This window comes from Suncus etruscus, chromosome 10, assembly GCF_024139225.1.
Source record: "Suncus etruscus isolate mSunEtr1 chromosome 10, mSunEtr1.pri.cur, whole genome shotgun sequence".
NCBI lineage: Eukaryota > Metazoa > Chordata > Mammalia > Eulipotyphla > Soricidae > Suncus > Suncus etruscus.
In genome coordinates this window covers 36,472,516-36,492,477 of record NC_064857.1, presented here as the reverse complement: position 1 = coordinate 36,492,477, position 19,962 = coordinate 36,472,516, and the positions used below count along the sequence as shown (strand labels likewise).

General features: G+C 51.0%; 1 protein-coding gene across 1 annotated transcript in view; it reads right to left on the bottom strand.

Annotated features, from left to right (window-relative positions):
• IL6R (interleukin 6 receptor) overlaps nt 1–19,489 on the bottom strand; it is a 53,199-nt gene extending 33,710 nt beyond the window's left edge. The window contains exon 1 of the mRNA XM_049781603.1: nt 19,241–19,489. Coding sequence (XP_049637560.1) covers nt 19,241–19,469 — 229 coding nt within the window. The 5' untranslated portion in view covers nt 19,470–19,489. The remainder of the gene's footprint in view (nt 1–19,240) is intronic.
• Between the last annotated feature and the right edge of the window lie 473 nt (nt 19,490–19,962).

Below are 19,962 nucleotides of genomic sequence, written 5' to 3'. Positions count from 1 at the left end.
GATTAATAGACACTTCCATAAAGAGAATATATGAATGTTTCAATGAAGTACATGAAAAATTGTTCACTGTCACTTATCAGGAAAATCCAAATCAAAACAAGGAGATATCATTTCGTGCTAGTGAGAAGAGCATATATCTAAAAAACTGGAAGGGTAGGGCCAGAGAAATAGTACAGTGGGCAGGGTGTGGTAGGGGCTTGCTTTGCATGAAGCAAACCCAGCTTTGATCCCTGGCATCCCATATGATTCCGTGAGTACCACCAGGAGTAATTCCTGAGTGCAGAGATAGGAGTAACCCCCGAGTATTGCCAGTATGACCCAAACAAATAAACAAACAGACTCAAGGGGCCAGGGAGACAGCACAGTAGAAAAGGCATTTGCCTTACGCCCAGCCAACCTGAGTTTGATTTCCAATATCCACATAGGCTCCTATCAGGAGTGATTTCCTGAGCACAGAGGCAGGAGTAAGTCCAGAGAACTACCAAGTACAGCCCCAAATCCAATCAGACTGGATGCAACCAGAGCTGGCAAGGATCCCATTGTTGGTGAGAATGTTGCCAGGTTCTACCTCTATGGAAAACAGTATAAAGATTTCTCGGAAACAGAAGAATAGGTCTCCCCTATGACCCTGATATTCTTTTTGTTTATTTGTTTTATTTTGGTTTTTTTTTTGGGGGGGGGGGGCACAACTGGTGATGCTCAGGGGTTAGTTCTAGCTATTCACTCAGAAATCTCTCCTGGCTTAGGGGGACCATATGCAATGCCTGGGGATCAAGCCACAGCCCAGCCTAAGTCATCGTGTGCAAGGCAAACGGCCTATTGCTTGCGCCACCGCTTTGGTCCCTGACCCTGATATTCTACTTCTTGGCATTCAGCCCCCAAATATAAACATATTAATTTAAAAAGATTTATGTACATCTATGCTCACTCCAGCACTTAGCACAATAGTCAGGATCTGGAAGTAACACAAACATTAGCAACAGGTAAATGGATAAAGAAGTTTTATGAAGTGGAGCAGGTTGAAGGTTCCACAGTCCCCAGTGAGGAGAGGGGAATCCCATACCCCCTATCCAGGTAGGATAGGTGAAGCTGGTTCAGTTGTAATTCCCCGCAATAAGTAACTCACTCAGATATAAAGGTTTTAGCAGGCAAGAAAACTCACACCGCAAGCTGTGCACCCACAAATCAGTTGCCCCACCATGTGTAACCACAAGCCTTGGCGATAGCTCAGCTCATCAGCTTTTCTGCCTCCCCTTTGTTTTTTCGGTTGGTTGGTTGGTTTTGATGTTGGGTCACACCCAGCGACACTCAGGGGTTACTCCAGGCTCTGCACTCAGAAATCACTCCTGGTAGGGCCAGAGAGATAGCATGGAGGTAGGGCCTTTGCCTTTCATGCAGAAAGTCATTGGTTCAAATCCCGGCATCCCATATGGTCCCCCGAGCCTGCCAGGAGCGATTTCTGAGCGTGGAGCCAGGAGTAACCCCTAGCGCTGCTGGTGTGACAATAAATAAATAAATAAATAAATAAATAAATAAATAAATGAATAAATGAATAAATGAATAAATGAATAAATGAATAAGAAATCACTCCTGGCAGGCTCAAGGGACCATATGGTTGCCAGGATTCGAAACAACATCTCTTCTGGATTGGCTGCATGCAAGGCAAATGCCCTTACAGCTCTGTTATCTCTCTCTGGCCCCTGCCTCCCCCGGAAAAAAACACCTCCCTGGGGGAGGGGGAAGCCGGAAGAAAGGCAGCGGGAACACAGATACAGATGGGAACTATTTCAAAGGCCTCTGTTTACCTCAGACTTTGACATGTTTGGGTGATCTGGTCCCCAGAAGGCAGCTCAAAGGGCAATGCTGTGGTCAGGCCGTCAGCCACCACATAGATGGGGGATTGGGGATGGGATGTTCTGAGTCACTCAGTGACTGTGGGCATGATCACTGCACTGAAAACTCCCACAGCTGACAGTGGTCTGAGTGGTACCTGAGTCCTGCCTCCAAGGCTGGCTGAAAGGAGAGCAGAGGACGCAGAAGAAACTCTAGTGCTTCAGCCTTGGTCACTTCCAGAAAACATGTTTCCCCACTCTCTTCCCTCACCTAGCTCCAATGGACACTCTTGCCCAGTTTGGGGACTTGAACAATAGCAAAAGCTGTTCTGGTCCCGCCCTCGCTCACAAAGGCCAAAGGATCAGGGCAGTTCAGAGAAAGAGCAAATCAAAAGACTTTCCCCCCTCTCCCTTCCACTAAAGCAACGCGTCAGAAGCCACACACATAATGGCCACATCCTCTGCCAAGGAACTTGAGCAATGGCTCTCTAAATCTTGATAGCTGAGTCACTTTTCTCTTTCCCCTTAGGATGGGAGTGACTAGTTATAAACCACCCATTGGCAACGGTTGCTTGTCCCGGCCCTTCTGCGAAATCCATTTCTCTTAGATCAGTGAGCAGCACCCTGTAAGTCTGCTTGGAAAATCACAGGAGGATCAATAAAATCTCAGAGAAAGGCAAAAAGGCTCCACTGTACCAGGGAGCCAGCCTGAAAGGCTGAGCACTGCCTGGCCTGGGGACTCCTGGATTCCACTCCTGAGCCCTCTCGGGCCCCTCAGTACTGCCAGGGATATTCTCCCCAAGAAAAAGAAACTTGCGCAAGCCTGAGAGATAACACAGCGGCAGGGCGTTTGCCTTGCACGAAGGGTAGTTCAAATCCCAGCATCCAATAGGGTCCCGAGTCTGCCAGGAGCAATTTCTGAGTGCAGAGCCAGGAGTAACCCCTGAGTGCCACCAGGTGTGACCTAAAAACCAAAAAAAAAAGAAACTTGCTCAAATCCTAGTGATTAGTTCCACTGTCCCTCCTGCCTGTCCCCCATACACTCAGCCTCTGCCTCCTCAGTGTGCCCCCCAGTCTGTGTCAGGATAACACCACCAGCAGCACCCTTATGAAGAGGAAGAAGTGATACCCACAAAAGACCCTCTTGCCTCTGACTACCTCTCCAAGGGGGGGGGGGCAGAAAGGGGCACCCTTCTCCTCCTTTCTTCTTTGTGGTGTTCACGGGGTTCTATAAACAATCTGAATCACTCTTGTAATGTCCTTGTGTGAGGTGAATACGGATAAATGCCTACAGAGGAAGCTGGTGTCCGGGGTCTGATTCCAATTCCAGAGAGTGGCGGGGACTGAGTAGGGTGCAACAGTTGGACGCTAAGGAACGGGGTGGAGTCAAGAAGTTGGAAGTCTCAGGAAAAACATTTTCTGTAAGAGCCTTCCAGGCCAGTGTCCCGGAGCACCCCTGCAACTGTGAACTGTGTTCTCTCCACTCCCTGCTCCCCACCCCTCAGCTCTGCTGGCCTGAATATCCTCTCCCCATCCCTCCCCTCTGGCCTTCTTCCTGCCCCCACGACCTACCAGTGCCTTTCCCAGCAGCCTCGAGATTAAAGAGCAGCAGTCAAGGCTTGAGGACAGTGCTCCCAATAGCAGCCCATTCCCTCAGAGACCTGATGCGTCTCACATTCCCCCAACAGGGTCCTCCTGGCACAGGCTTTGGGCAGAGGGGAGCTCTTTGGGCTCTGAGCTCGCCACAACTCAGCATCAGCCCAGACCAGTGCTCCACAGCAAACAGGATTTAAGCCTGAGCCTGTCCGCTGCTCAAGAATTCTAGAATGTCTTTCTGCACACTTGGACAGGCCAGAAATGCTGACCCCAATTGTAAGATCCCATGGTGCCTGGCACAAGGCAGCAACAAATATGTTTTGAAAAGTGCCAGAGGTAGGGCTGGGAGATAAGGCAAGTTTGGCACACATGCTCATCATGGGCCGCAGCCCTGGCACCACAGTGTCTGAGCATTAAACTACCCATGTACAGTTGGCACAGCATCATGAGGAGTGACCCCTGGACCGCTGAGCTCTACCTAATGTAAAGTACCAGAGGCAAGGGCTATGATATATAGAGCTCTGAGGCAGAACACAGGCTTTGCATGTATGGACCTTGCATTCCATCCTTGTGTGGCCCAAGTCAGATAATAATGGGGCCAGAGAAACAGGACAGCAGGTAAATATAGCCAACCTAGGTTCAGTCCCAGTATAGTGCCCCAATCCTGCAGGTATGATCCCTGAGGACAGAGCCAAAAGTAAGTCCTATGCACAGCTGAGTGAGGGCCGCAAAAACAAAATACAAAAAATTACCAAGTAAAATAAAAGTGTTCCCTGGAAGGCAACAGAGATAGTAGAGCAAGGCATCCCCTTGTGACCCCCTGAGTATGCCAGGAGTGATCCCTGAGTGCAAAGCAAGGAGTGATCTCTGAGCATCTCTGGGTCTGGCCCAAAACCACCCCCGAAAATAGTGTTCCCTGCAGGTTGAAAGGAAATCATGCTTAGTTGAGAGGAAAGATCAGGAGGAACTTAACTTCTGGGGTCACCTGCCCAGGCCCCCACCCATGCTGTCCTCAGCCCCTACAGTCCTCACAAAGCCATGATGCCCTCTGGCTGTTGAGAAGCTGGTGAGCATCTCTTTGAAGATGAAGATTGGTTTTGGGGCCCCCACCCAGTGACCCTCAGGAGTTACTCCTGGCTCTGCGCTCAGAAATCACTCTTGGCTTGGGGACTCATATGCGATGCGGGGGGATCAAACCTCAGTCTGTCCTAGTTTAGCGCATGCAAGGCAAGTGCCCTACCACTTGTGCCACTGTTCCAGCCCCAGAAAATGAAGAGTGGGATACCCCAGGAAGCCCTTCTGGCCCCTCTGCCTGCCTCTTTACTATCTACATGTGACCTTGTTGACCCCACCAAGCCCACAGAGAACTGAGGACTCCCAACAACATAGCACACCCCAAGAGCCGGGGAGCAAAGCAGAGAGTTAAGTGACTCTAACCAGAGAGTCAGGGAGAAGAGACAGGGTCAGGTTTTGAGAAAAGAGTGGGACTTACAGAAAGGAAAGGGGGTTCAGAGGGAAGGCTCAACGAACGGGACGCAGGCTCGGCTTACTAGAGTTCCCGGTTTTATCATCTAGCACTGTGCTAGGAGCCCCTGAGCACCTCTAAGAGTGGCCCAAAAAGGCAAAAACAAAAAAGAGCAGAGTGAGATCAGTACACAAAAGATAGAAGGGAGATCCCAGAGACTGAGAGAGAGCACCGCAGGTAGGGCCTTTGCCTTGCACACAGACGGCCCGGGTTCATTCTTTAGCATCCATAATGATCCCCCAATTACTCAGAAGTACTTTCTGGGGCCCGGAGAGATAGCACAGTGGCGTTTGCCTTGCAAGCAGCTGATCCAGGACCAAAGGTGGTTGGTTCGAATCCCGGTGTCCCATATGGTCCCCCGTGCCTGCCAGGAGCTATTTCTGAGCAGACAGCCAGGAGTAACCCCTGAGCACCGCCGGGTGTGACCAAAAAAAAAAAAAAAAAAAAGAAGTACTTTCTGAGCACAGAGCCAAGAGTAACCCCTAAGTTACTCAGTTACCCCTGCGTGTGGTCCAAAACCAAACCTAACAAACAAAAAAATCCAGGGAGGACCTACGTGCAGGTTCACAGCCTCCAAAACAGGACCTTCCTTCCCAACACCTGCAGCATGAGCATTTGTATGGTGTCCATCTGAGAGGCAGGACAGTCAAGGGGCCAGGGGAAGGTCACAGCTGAGGCTCCTTCCTGTGCTCACCACTATGGGGTGTCTGGAGTTTTCCCCAAAGGGATGCTGCAGCGTACCAAACCACCTCACCCGTGATTGAATTTTCCATAAAGCCCCACAAGAAACAATCTTCTGGGACCGGAGAGATAGCATGGAGGTAAGGCGTTTGCCTTTCATGCAGAAGGTCGGTGTTTCGAATATCAGCATCCCATATGGTCCCCAGAGACTGCCAGGAGCAATTTCTGAGCGTAGAGCCAGGAGGAACCCCTGAGCACTGCCGGTTGTGACCCAAAAACCAAAAAGAAAAGAAAAGAAAAGAAAAGAAAAGAAAAGAAAAGAAAAGAAAAGAAAAGAAAAGAAAAGAAAAGAAAAGAAAAGAAAAGAAAAGAAAAGAAACAATCTTCCCACCTTCTCCAGAGGATTTAAAGGGGCTCCACTGGTCAGGGACTGGTAACCTGTGGGTGAGGGGGCAGCTGACACCAATATGTAGTCTTTTTTTTTGGGCCACACCCAGTAACGCTCAGGGGTTGCTCCTGGCTTGGGGGACCATATGGGACACCGGGGGATAGAACTGCGGTCCGTCCAAGGTTAGTGCAGGCAAGGCAGGCACCTTACCTTTAGCGCCACTGCCCGGCCCCAATATGTAGTCTTTTTTTTTGTTTTGTTTTGTTTTTTGTTTTGTTTTTTTTTTTTTTTTGGTTTTTGGGCCACACCCGGTAACGCTCAGGGGTTACTCCTGGCTATGCGCTCAGAAGTCGCTCCTGGCTTGGGGGACCATATGGGACGCCGGGGGATCGAACCGCAGTCCGTCTCCTAGGCTAGCGCAGGTAAGGCAGGCACCTTACCTCCAGCGCCACCGCCCGGCCCCAATATGTAGTCTTTTAATGTATCCCTTGGTTAAAAAAGTACAGCCAAGGAGTCGGTGAGATAGCTTGGAGATAGGGCATTTGCTTTGCATGCAGAAGGATGGTGGTTCGAATCCGGGCATCTCATATGGTCCCCCAAGCCTGCCAGGAGCAATTTCTGAATGTAGAGCCAGGAGGAACTCTTGAGAGCTGCTGGGTGTGACCCAAAACAAACAAACAAACAAAAAAAAGTACAACCAAGCACCAGAGCAATAGGGCAGCAGGTGGGCACTTGCACTGCACACAGCCAACCTAGGTTTGATCCCCAGCATTGCGAGCCCACCAGGAATGATTTCAGAGTACAGAGCAAACAGGAAGCCCTGATGAGGCTGGAGATAGCACAGCGGTAGGGCATCTGCCTTGCATGCAGCTGATCCAGGACGGATGGTGATTCGATTCCCAGCATATGGTCTCCCCATGCTTGCCAGGAGCAATTTCTGAGCACAGAACCAGGAGTAACCCCTGAGTGCTGCTGGATGTGACACCCCCATAAAAATAAAAAAAGAGAGAGGGAGAGAGAGTAAGCCCTGAACACTGCTGAGTATGGCCCAAAAACCAAACAAACAAAAGTTCATCCCAAAGCACAAGACACAGCTGAGCACAGAAAACCACACAGAATCTATGTGGTCAGCAGAGCAGAGTTATGATCCTGGTCTTGCCAACAACAGTCAGTCCCGGAGACGTGGCAGCCCCTGGCTGAGATTTTCTTGCCTTCTCTGGAGAATGAGAGTTCAGACTGTGATCCTAAGTTTCCTGGAGGCCCAGCTCAGAACTCTAGTCCCTTTTTCTTCATTTAGTTTTTGGGCAATGTCAGCCAGTGCTCGGGGTCCCCTGCTGGCTCTGTGCTTGGAGGGACTATGGGATGCTGTGGATGGAGTCTTGCAATCAAAGTATGTGATCAGCATTTGAGTTATCTCTGGCACCTAATGGCTCTCAAACTCTAGACTCTTATCACACCCAAGCATTAGATCCCAGAGGGCAGGAAGCATGTCCAGAACTGCTCATTTCAAACAAGAACCAGCTTGAGAGTGCAGCACGAGTGCTGGAGAGACGGGGCTGAGTGCAAAGCAGAGCACAGGCTCCACATGCAGGAATCTGGGTCCCACCCCAACATCACTCAGTCCCGCAGCACAGAGCCAGGTACAGCCCCAAGCACTTGCTAAATGTGACCCCAAAAATAAAGAAAAAGAAAGCACACGGGGCCGGAGAGATAGCATGGAGGTAAAGTGTTTGCCTTGCGTGCAGAAGGACGATTTGGTTCGAATCCCAGCATCCCATATGGTCCCCTGAGCCTGTCAGGAGCAAGATTTCTGAGCATAGAGCCAGGAGGAACCCCTGAGCTGCCGAGTGTGACTCAAAAAAAGAAAAAGAAAAAAAAAAAGAAAAGAAAAGCACACACATAATCTAAAGGCTCTGGGGCCGGAGTAATAGCACAGTGGTAGGGCGTCTGCCTTGCACACAGCTGACTCAAGACAGGCCTGAGTTCGATCCCCAGCATTCCATATGGTCCCCCAAGCCAGGAGCAATTTCTGAGCACACAGCCATGAGTAACCCCTGAACGTCACCGGTGCTTCAAAAACAACAACAACAACAACAACAATAACAAACATATACACACTTAATCTAAAGGTTCTAATTTCTTCTATTTGCAGATGACTTTTGCAGTGTAAATGGCCAGGATCAATTCAAATACTTTTCTTTTCTTTTCTTTTTTTTCTTTTTTTTTTTTTTTTTTGGTTTTTGGGCCACACCCAGCAGTGCTCAGGGGTTACTCCTGGCTGTCTGCTCAGAAATTGCTCCTGGCAGGCACGGGGGCCCATATGGGACACCGGGATTCGAACCAACCACCTTTGGTCCTGGATCGGCTGCTTGCAAGGTAAACGCCGCTGTGCTATCTCTCCGGGCCCAATTAAAATACTTTTCCAATCTCTGGGGAACTCCTATGTGTAGTTGTGGTGAGAGAGAGGGAATTCTCCCCTTGCCTTCTATTTTTCAAGAGGAAGTGAGTTTAGGTCCTAGTAAGCCCTGACGACCAATCCCACACCTCACTGATGCCCACAGTCACCCCACCACTCAGCACACGGGCATCTAGTCCCTCCCCAAAGTACCTCTTGGGCTGAGAACTTTGCAACCAGCTCTGGGACATGGAGAACGCCCCCTCCCTGCCCTCAGACTGCAGCTGAGGTGCCTGAAACCTAAACAGCTTTGTTGTTTTCCTGCTCTTTGAGTCAATGTGCAAATGTCAATGACCAGAGAGAGACACAGAGCAGGAGGCCCATTTCCCAACTCCTCCGGCCAGCTGTCACTAGCAGCAAAAACAAGCCATTTATTTAAGTGGGGGAACCAAGTGCCCAGAGCCAGGGAGGTTAGCATGTGCCCACTAATCTCACTGCTCCCTCTCTCCAGAAATGAGACTGCAAGGAACAGCCAATCCAGTCTCTCGGATTGCAGGAGGCTGCACGGAGAAGTGTGGGGCCCATCTGTGATGAATGCTTCTGGTCCAGAGGCAGTAGCTGCCCAGAAGTCCAGGGAGAGGAATGTGCCCCTTCTGGCTGACAGAACAAGGCCTGGGTTTGCCCTTCCCTCTCCCTGTCGCCTCCTCTGAGAAGAGTCCCTGACTGACCATGTCTGTGCCTCAAGGGTGCCAGGGTTCACATCCAGAGTTTGGGGTGACCCCAAGTTCCCTGTGGGCTTTCAGAGAAATAGAGGCATCATGCTCATTCACCAGCCCTTGGAGCTCTCCCTGCCAACCCCCTCCAGCTTTGGTGGTGAGGGTGGAGGGCACCCGACAGCACTGCGGTCCCCTCCACCTCCCCCTGCAGAAGCTGGGGCACCACAGGCCTGGGTGAGCTTCAGCTGCCCCTTCTCCGCTCTGGCCCTCAGCTTCTTCCAGTCCCCAGATGGCCCCCCTTCTCTCAGTGCTGGCTGCACCCCGACCCCTCCCTCTAACATGTTTGGACCTTCTGTACCTGCTTGTATTTGTCTTGTATTTGGCAGTGGCTCTATTTACCTTGGCGCTGCCCTGGCCCTCTCATCTGTTCTTCCACGAACTGACCGCAGAGCCGCCCATATAAACGGAACCGTGGCCCCTGGCGACTCAGTGGGGGAGTGGCGTGACTGAGTGTAAGTGTGGATGTTTGGGGGTGTGTGAGCATATATATATATGAGTAGGTTTGAATGTGTTAGTGTGAGTTTATGTGTCTGAATGTGTTTGCCTCTGTGTGTGTCTGTGTGACTATGTGTGAGATGTGCTTGCATCTGTGTCTATGTGTAAGCATATGTGTGTGTGTGTGTGTGTGTGTGTGTGTGTGTGTGTGTGTGTGTGTGTGTGTGTGACCAGCATCTCCGGAGAAAGGCATATAATCCTCTCTTGGCAGCATCAGATCAACAGCTGGCCTGGGCCCCAGAGGCTTGGCCTAGGTCACCTCGCAGAGATTATAAACAAATTAGAAGAAAGATATCGAAGGAGGCAAACAACTCCCCTGCAAAGCCACCCACAGGCTTGAAATCACAGTGACAGACTCCACACTGGGGGAAAACAGACAGGGGGACACAAGCTGGGTCCCTTGTGGGGATACAGCCAGAGAAGCTGAACTGAGGGCCCCTCTTCCACTCAGTTCTACGAGGCCTGAAGGATAATATAGGCAGCACACCGCCCTTTTCTTGTTGGGGAGTAGAGAGAGATCTGGGACACATCCCTGGAGATCAGGAGATTATGTGGCACCAAGGATTGAACCCAGGGGTCCTGCATGCCACCTGTACATGACAGCAAGAGGACCTACACCTTTTCTGCTGAGGACATGAGGCCCAGAGCCATGTGAGGCAGAGACTGGCCAGAAGTCTGGACCCCTGGGCTCTGCATTATCCCACTCCCCTAGGGTCTGCCCACTCACTCCCCAGACCAGAGCCCCATCCCCATTCCTCCACCCTTTAGGATGCGGCAGGAAAAAAGCTGAAGATGTGCAAAGTCACGCCAAGGAGTGGGTGGTGGAAGGACTGAGGGCGGCAGCTGGGAAGGTGGCAGGTCTGAACAAAGGTATGAGCCGACGGCTGGTGCTGAGTCTGTGCATCCTCAGCAAAGTTGCGGGGTCACACACATTCCATAAAAGCCCCCAGAGACCCTCCTGAGCTGGGACTTTGTACCCCACAGGACACATGTATGCACACATACTGCTCAGCCCACTCCACCACAACAAAAGAAGCAGGCGCATCTATGTCTAGCTACTGCACCAACCCACACCTCTGCCAAACACACCTGCCTTGTTGTTTTTTCCTTTTGTTTCAGAGCCATACCCAAGAGTGTTCAGGGACACAAAGTCCCAGAGCCAGAGGGCACAAAGTCCCAGTGGGCTCAAGGGACAATCTGGATGCCAGGAATCAAACCCAGATTAGGCACGTGCAAGACAATCTATACTATCTCTCTACTATACTATCTACACGATCTCTCTGGCCCCAGACTCGCCTGCCTTGTTCTGAGGGAGGAAGACTCTGATTCTGTCCATGCTCCCAACCTCTAAATTTTATTTAATCCCGGGGCCGGAGGGATAGCATAGAGGTAAGGCATTTGCCTTGCATGCAGAAGGTGGGTGGTTCGAATCCCGGCATCCCATATAGTCCCCCGAGCCTGCCAGGAGCGATTTCTGAGCGTAGAGCCAGGAGGAACTCCTGAGTGCTGCTGGGTGTGACCCAAAAATAAAAATATAAGAATAATAATAAAATAAAAAATAGGGCCCGGAGAGATAGCACAGCGGTGTTTGCCTTGCAAGCAGCTGATCCAGGACCAAAGGTGGTTGGTTCGAATCCCGGTGTCCCATATGGTCCCCCGTGCCTGCCAGGAGCTATTTCTGAGCAGACAGCCCGGAGTAACCCCTGAGCACTGCTGGGTGTGGCCCAAAAACCAAAAAAAAAAAAAAAAAAAGAATAATAAAAAATAAATTTTCGGGGGGAAAACTGAACAAGTTGTCAAGCTCAAAATGAAAAAAGTAAACAAGCAAGCACTGTAATGCCAATTAAAAAAAATAGGACAATGAAAAGTGATTAGCTCTACCAAACTTGCACATACATGACAAAGATGTTGTAATTAAAACAGCATTGAGGGGCCTGAGAGATAGCACAGTGGTGTTTGCCTTGCAAGCAGTGGACCCAGGACCCAAGGTGGTTGGTTCAAATCCCGGCGTCCCATATGGTCCCCCGTGCCTGCCAGGAGCTATTTCTGAGCAGATAGCCAGGAGTAACCCCTGAGCACCACCGGGTGTGGCCCCAAAACAAAATAAAACAAAAAAACAGCATTGTGATTCCTTCACAGAGAGAGAGACAGATGAAACTATGAAGAAAGATCAAGTATAGAAATAATTTGGGGCCAGAGAGATAGCACAGCCGTAAGGGGTTTGCCTTGCTGCAGAAGGATGGTGGTTTGAATCCAGACAACCCATATGCTCCCCCGAGCCTGCTGGGGGCGATTTCTGAGTGTAGAACCAGGAGTAACCCCTGAGCGCTGCCAGGTTTGACCCAAAACCAGAAAACATAATAATAATAATAATAGTAATAATAATAATAGTAACAGAGTCAGAATGATAGTGCAGTGGGTAAGGTATTTGTCTTACATGAGGCTGACCAGCATGATTCCCAGCATCCCATAAGGTCTCTGAGTACCATCAGGAGTGATTCCTGAGTGCAGAGCCAGGAGAAAGCCCTGAGCACCATTGGATGTAGACCGAAAACAAAGCAAAATATAATAGTAATGGAGGCCAAAGAGATAGCACAGCAGTGTTTGCCTTGCAAACAGCCGATCCAGGACCTAAGGTGGTTGGTTCGAATCCCTGCGTCCCATATGGTCCCCCGTGCCTGCCAGGAGCTATTTCTGAGCAGATAGACAGGAGTAATCCCTGAGCACCACCAGGTGTGGCCCCCCCCCCAAAAAAAAACAAACATATATGTATATATATATATATATATATATATATATATAAAATAGTAACTAAAACTATGCAGTCTAGACTACTGAACTGTACAAAGAACATGGTTAAGATGAAAATTTTTATGCATGGGCCCAGAATGGTGGCTCAGTGTTAGGGCATTTGCCTTGCACGCAGCTGACCCAGGACAGACTGCAGTTCAATCACCCAGTGTCCCATATGGTCCCCCAAACCAGGAGCGATTTCTGAGTGCATAGCCAGGAGTAACCCCTGAGCATCACAGGGTGTGGCCCCAAAAACAAAAAAAGAAAAAAGAAAATTTTGATGCTGGGTGTATTTTACCACATTTTAAAAAATAGCTTAGTCGCTGAGATTGCAGACTAAGTATAAAGGGCAGGGCACTTGTCTTGTTCATGGCTGGCCAGTGTTTGATCCCCAGAGTCGGCATGAACAAGGCAAGTGCCACCGGACTATCTCTCTGACCCTTCTTTGTAAATTGGATTATTCAATAGTCCATAAAGGAACATGAGGTTATAGTCCTAGAGGGAAGAAGTCAAACCTTGTACCACATTTGATGTTAAATTCAAAACAGATCAAATACAGGGGCCAGTATATAGCTCAGTAGTGGGGCAGGCAAATGCCCCAACAACAAAAATGTTGTTTGTGGCAAGCAACAAAACAGAGTAGCCATCCACCCCCATCCCCAACTGAACCCCCAACCCTGAGCTGTGGGGTGTAGCCCAAAACCCTACAAACACACAAAACATATACATATGGAATGCCTGCACATGTGGACACACGTGTGTTTACACACACACACACACACACACACTGAATGCATGTGACTGTTGACCTACAGATGCAACTGGGTTCAGGCAATAGAAGGGAAATGTGAATTTATTGCCTGTAGCACTGTCCAGCCAGAAGCAACCAGTTGGCCATCAAAAGGAGGTTGTGTAAATTCATGTAATGAAACATCCAAACAAGAGAAAGTTTGTTTGGGTTTTGTTTTCACTAGATCATTGGCTCATTAATACAAACGCATATAACTCAGAGCGCCAAGGATCCAGCTCCAAAGGCTGGGAGGTATGTTTTGCAAGCCAGAGGCCAGGGATCCACCACATGGCTCTACAAAGTTTGCTCTTCCTCCTCCTAACCCCTCAAAAAAAAAAAAAAAACCCTCAGAAGTACTTTCAGGACAAAGCTAATCTCTCTGAACAGCAGTAAATTATGAGAATGACTGCCTTTACTAAATCTCCTTTTCAGTAAGAAAATCCATCCCCTTGCCTTGCAAGCAGCCGATCCAGGACCAAAGATGGTTGGTTCGAATCCCGGTGTCCCATATGGTCCCCAGTGCCTGCCAGGAGCTATTTCTGAGCAGATAGCCAGGAGTAACCCCTGAGCACTGCCGGGTGTGGCCCCAAAACAAAACAAAACAAAAGAAAAAAAAAAGAAAAAAGAAAATCCATCCCCAAGGCCAGAGTGATAGCACTGCATAAGGCATTTTGCCTTGCATGGCACCAAACCAGGACAGACCAGGTTTGATCCCCAATCCGGGATCCCATAAGGTCCTCCGAGCCTGCCAGGAGCGATTTCTGAGCACAGAGCCAGGAGTAACCCCTGAGCGCCACTTGAGTGTGGCCCAAAAACAAAAACAAAAAAAAAAAAGAAAATTCATTCCCAACTTGATGGGAAAACCCACTAAAATTGCCTCTCTGAAACCACACACATCTACAGCATCCTGAGGTAAGAAAAGATTTTGCCCGTATTCTGGAAGGTTTGGGAACACTCGTGTGCCTCAACTTTCCTCTGAGACTAAGAGACAGGCAGCAGCATGAGACCAACAGCCTCCATCATCTCCACACATTCCCCTGACCTGCATGGATGTAAGCCTCTCTCTCTCTCTCTCTCTCTCTCTCTCTCTCTCTCTCTCTCTCTCTCTCTCTCTCTCTCTCTCTCTCTCTCTCTCTCTCTCTCTCTCTCTCTCTCTCTCTCCTCTCTCCTCTCTCTCTCTCAGAGATCTCTCTCTCTCTCTCACACACACACACACACACACACACACACATCACATCGAGGGTTTTTCATGGACAAGAGTTTACAGAAGCAGGGTTCATCCCAACGAGGATGGGCAAAATTGGTGGGGTTCAACCAGAACAATTCTGCCAAGAGCACCTGGGGGCCCCTGCTTTGGGAATTTGCTTTGAGAATTTGCTAGAGGATTTGCCTCTGGTTCACTTCCTTGCTGTGCAATCCTGAGGGTGTTGCCTAACCTTGTTCTGAGCCCCCATTTCCCCCTGGTCAAGGACGTTAGTTACTCCAGCACTTCCCTAATCTTGGTCAACTCAGTCTCTCCCCAACTGTCACCTCCAGCATCAAATAGGCTATTCTGGTCACCTCGCACCAGGCCCCCCTCTTGACTTCACCAGGGACACACTTTCTCCCTCGGTTTTCCTGGATGGAGACAACGTGCCAAAGATGGGCACAGACTAGCGCAGGAGACCCTTTCCTATCTGGGATGTCCAGGCCCTGTGGGATTCTTCTACAGGCTCCACAGGACACTTTGAGACACTGTCCTGCAGGCTTTCCACAACCCCAGTACCCCCATTTTCTCCTGCCCACCTGCCTCACCTCCTCCCTTAGACCAAGAAAGTAGGGGGAGATGCCCAGAGGTAGCCATGCCTCATCTCTATGGAGATGTGCTCTGTCCCAAGTAACCACAAAGACTCAAATCTGAGATAATGCCAGACTCCCCAGTCCCTAGCTCAGCCCCCACTCCCAGACTCCAGATATCTACATCAGTTCTTCTGCATCTGTCTGCTTCCTTCACACACATAGCCCTGTCCTCCAAACCTGCTGGTCCAGGCCCCCCACCCACCCATCTAAAAAGAGTCTACACTCTTCTTCCAGGGTCAAAAACAAGAACAGGGCCGGAGAGATAGCATGGAGGTAAAGCATTTGCCTTGCATGCAGAAGGTTGGTGATTCAAATCCCGGCATCCCATATGGTCCCCTGAGCCTGCCAGGAGTGATTTCTGAGCATAGAGCCAGAAGTAACCCCTGAGCGATGCCGGGTGTGACCAAAACCAGAAACCAAAACCAAACAAACAAAAACCACAGAACAGGAGCCAAAGTGATAGCACAGTGGTAGGGCATTTGCTTTGCATGCAGCCAACCCAGGATGAAGCCCGGTTCGATTCCCAGCATCCCATATGGTCCCCCAAGCCTGCCAGGAGAAATTTCTGAGTGCAGAGCCAGGATTAACCCCTGAGTGCAGCCAGGTGTGACCCAAAAACAAAAAACAAAAACAAAAAAAACACAAAGACAAAACAAAACAAAACAAAAAACACCACAGAACAGGGCCAGAGAGATAGCATGGAGATAAGGTATTTGCCTTAAATGCAGAAGGACAATGGTTCAAATCCCGGCATCCCATATGGTCCCCCGAGCCTGCCGGGGGCGATTTCTGAGCATAGAGCCAGGAGTGGCCCCTGAGCGCTGCTGGGTGTGACCCAAAAACTAAAAAAAAAAAAAAAAAAACACCAGAAAACAATAGGAAAGGTGCTTGCCTTGCATAGATAACACCAGTTTGGTCCTCAGAATCACATAGGTTGCCCTGAGTTCCACCAGAAGTGATCCAGAAACAGGAGTAAGCCCTAAACAATGTTGGGTGTGACCCCCCTCCAAAAAAAAAAGGCTGAAATGATGAAACCAGAGTGGTGGCGCTTGAGGTAAGGTGTCTGCCTTGCAAGCGCTAGCGTAGGATGAACAGCAGTTCAATCCCCTGGCATACCATATGGTCCCCCCAAGCCAGGAGCAATTTCTGACCGAATAGCCAGGAGTAACCCCTGAGCATCAATGGGTGTGGCCCCCAAAAACAAACAAACAAACAAAAAACAACAACAAAAAAGACTGAAATGGAAACACAGGCTTGTGGGACTAGAAGAGAAGCCAGGAGGCCTGTTCACAGTGTAGACCCCTTGCAGGACCTACTCAATTTCTTCACTTCTTTTTATTTTCCTCCCTCCCAAGAGATACTGAGGTGCTGAGGGTCCCTCTTTGGGATTCTTAGTAAACCAGCTGGATGGCTCATTGACGGCTGATAGCTGATTAGAGCCTCAGCTACCAGTGCTACCAAGGGAAGGGGTTGCTGCTGGGAAGGGTTAGGCAAACCCTAAGTCCAAACTGCCTAGCTGTCCACTCTGTTAGGGTGACAGGCTTCATACAGGCCCCATGAGCTCGTCAAGACTCAATTCCTGTTTGCTGTAATGAATAAACAAAGCAAGGGGTCAATGCGCAGATTTGGAGCAGCTGAGGTGAGGGGTGAAATGGGTGGGTCTCAGTCAGGGACTCTGAAGCCATTTGTCACAAAGGCTGCCCACACCAGTAGGAACCCTCGATGAACTCCTCACTCCCACCAGCCAAATCTGATGCCAGGGGTCCTGGAACCTTGGAGAAATCCTGATCTGGGGTTCAGATGTGAGGCCAGGACCTCGGGTGCGAGCTTCAGGTATGTTCTGGCTCCAAGTAAGTCATCAAATCAAACCCCGATGCCAGCACCTCTGTCCCTACATGTGAGCACCCTGGGGCCATGCCTCCAGCTCCCATACTTTTTTTTTTTTTTTTTTTTTTTTTTTGGTTTTTGGGCCACACCCAGTGACACGCAGGGGTTATTCCTGGCTCTATGCTTAGAAATCGCTCTTGGCTTGGGGGACCATATGGGACACCGGAGGATCGAACCACGGTCCATCCTAGGTTATCGCGTGCAAAGCAAACTCCCTACCACTTGCACCACCACTCTGGCCCCCAGCTCCCAGACTTTTGATGCCAACAGAGATTAGTACACCTGAGACCAGCACACCATCCCAAGAGCATCTCTAGACCCTGTGGGGGCCCCTACGCCCAGCAAGTCACTTCCTTTCCGTATCTTTATTTTCACTCTCCGGTTTGTAGGCAGAAGAGGAGGGAGATTCAGCCTCTTCCAAAGGAGGCTTCTCACTTCCTCCCCCAAACTATCAGTTCTGCCTTTCCAGAGCTGCCAAGCCACCAGAGCCCCATGATGCCCAGCTCCTTCCCCCACTCCTCAAGCCCCAGAGATTAGGAGCTGACAGCAACAGGCCGCCCTGGGAGGAGAGAAAAGCCTGGTAACCTCCCTAGGGCAAGGGCCCCATGGCAGAGAAGTAGAGAGACAGGGCAGGAGCCAGACTCCCTCCCTCCATCCCTAGTCAGTCCTGCCACCCTCCCACTCCACCCTAACCCCCCCAACCCTGCCACAGGCCTGCCCCTCCTGCCCCTTACTGGGGTGACCCAGAGCTAAGACATTAGGTCAGCCTTCACCAACCAGCCCTGCCAATTCCAGCCCTTGCCTCAAACTCTCAGTAATCCTTTTTGCTTCGTTTTATTTTGGGGGCCTCACTCGGCAATGCTCAGAGGTTAGTTACTCGTAGCTCTGCACTCAGAGATCACTCACTCCTGGCGGAGCTCAGAGGAGGGAGCAGCTGGGATGGTGGGAAGGAACCCAGTTAGGCCACTTGCAAGACAAATGCCCTAGGAACCCATTGTACTATGCTCCAGCCCTTCACCCCAATACTGTCTGTATCCAGTAGAGAATGAGTTAAGGGGCAACTGCACCCCAACAGTAATTGAGTGTGCAGGGCTGAGGGAGGGACCTAACTCAGAGGGCTGTAGAACATGCCTGGCAAACACGGGCTCCCAGCTAGATATGGGGGTCTCCCTTTCCATGGGGTAGATGCTAGAGCACAAGTTTTCACAGGCGAAAGTTTACCACACTACAAAGAATTAAATACGTGTGGGGAAAAGGATTCCTGTACACTAGTCTCTGAAGCTCAAGGAGACCCAAAGCCATAACACACCAGCCTCTGACGCTATCCCCTTATCATTCCTCCATGGGCGGGAGCCCAGGGCACCATCTCCCCTGCCAGTAGTATCCAGAAGCCTGCCAGCTGGCCTTTGGTTTTCCCTCTGGGATTTCTACCCTAAAATAAGACCCTGGAGAGGCCAGCAGCCGGCTCCCCCAGCAAAGCCCTGACCTAGCCTTCAAGCCAAGCCAGCCACCAATTGGGGAGGGGACAGCCAGTGCTCTCCTCTCTCTTTCCTTTGGATGGATGAGGGCAGGAGACCCAATTTCTCACCAGTCTCCCCTTGGGGGTCTCTACTCCGGGGTCTGGGGGCGCACAGAGAACTTAAGAGGGTAGAGAGAGAGGGGTCTGTGACTGTGCACCTCTGGGTGGGTGGCTTCAAAACCCTGCGCTGTTTGGACCCCATCCCCAGAGGCTGATTGATGGCAATGGACTGGAGCAGGCAGAGAGAGGGGTTTGCCTTGCATGCGCAAACCTGATTTCGATTCCCCCTTCCAGCACCACCTAGGGTGAACCCCCAAGCCCTGCTAGAAGTGATCCCTGAGCACAGAGCCAGAAATAAGATATATGAGCACCAGGAGTGGCCCCAAAGCCAAAACAAATAAGTAAATAAATAAGAAGTGGGGAGTAGGGGCTAATTTTCGGCTGGGGAGAAAAAAAAAAGCAAAAGCAATTTTCAGGAGTCACCCACACAAGAACCTAGGGAGATGCCCCGGGAATGTGGGGACCACAGCGACCCTGCTGGTGCCAAGGGAGTCCTTCTTGGGGGGTCTGCACCCCTGGGGCCAGCTCTTGGCTAGTAGGGTCCCACTTGCCCAGCAGGCAGGCGGGCAGGCGGGCAGGCAGGCGGGGAGTTGTTGGGACACCCGCATCCCTCGTTTCTCAAACCCTCACCCCGCATGGTCGAGCAACCCCGGACCTTACTTACCCAACTTGGGGCATTCTCCGTCGGCGTGGACGGCCCCACGCGTGGCCAGCAGGACAGCGAGCACCGCGCAGCGAGCCACCAGCATGCTGTCTCCGACACCGGCTCCGGCTCCGACTCGGCGGGTCCTGGATCTTGGGGCAGGGCTGGCACCCCCGGGGCTGGGCCCCCCAGTGGGCCTGGGGAGCCCCACGCTGCGCCGGGCCCCGAGCCGCGTCCTCCACTCTCGCATGACTCAGATCTGCTGCCCTCGGCCCGGCAACGCAGGAAAACATTTGAGGAACTCGCTCCGCGGCGCCCCGACCCGCCCTTCCAAAGCCCCGGGAGCCGATGGCGCAATCGCCCGCGTCGGGCACCAGGGGGCGGCGTCCGGCCCCGCGCACCTGCCCGCACCTGCCCACAGGGGGCGCCCCACGCGTGACCGCGACCACTCCGCCTCATCTGGGTCCTGGGGGAAGGACGGGTCCCCTGAAAACCACCCAAGTCGGGTTCGAGCCTGTGCACCCCGAGGGGTGTCCCCCGACTGTGCACCGTGGGGTGGGGGGTCCCAAAATTCTGCGCTGCTTGGATCCCATCCCCAGAGGTTGATGGATGGAGCAATACTACCTACTACTGCAGGCAGAGGGGTTTGCCTTGCAAGTGCAAATCTGGTTTCAAATACCACCTAGGGTGAACCCTAAGTCCTGCTAGGAGTGAGCTCTGAGCACAGAGTTAGAAATAAGATA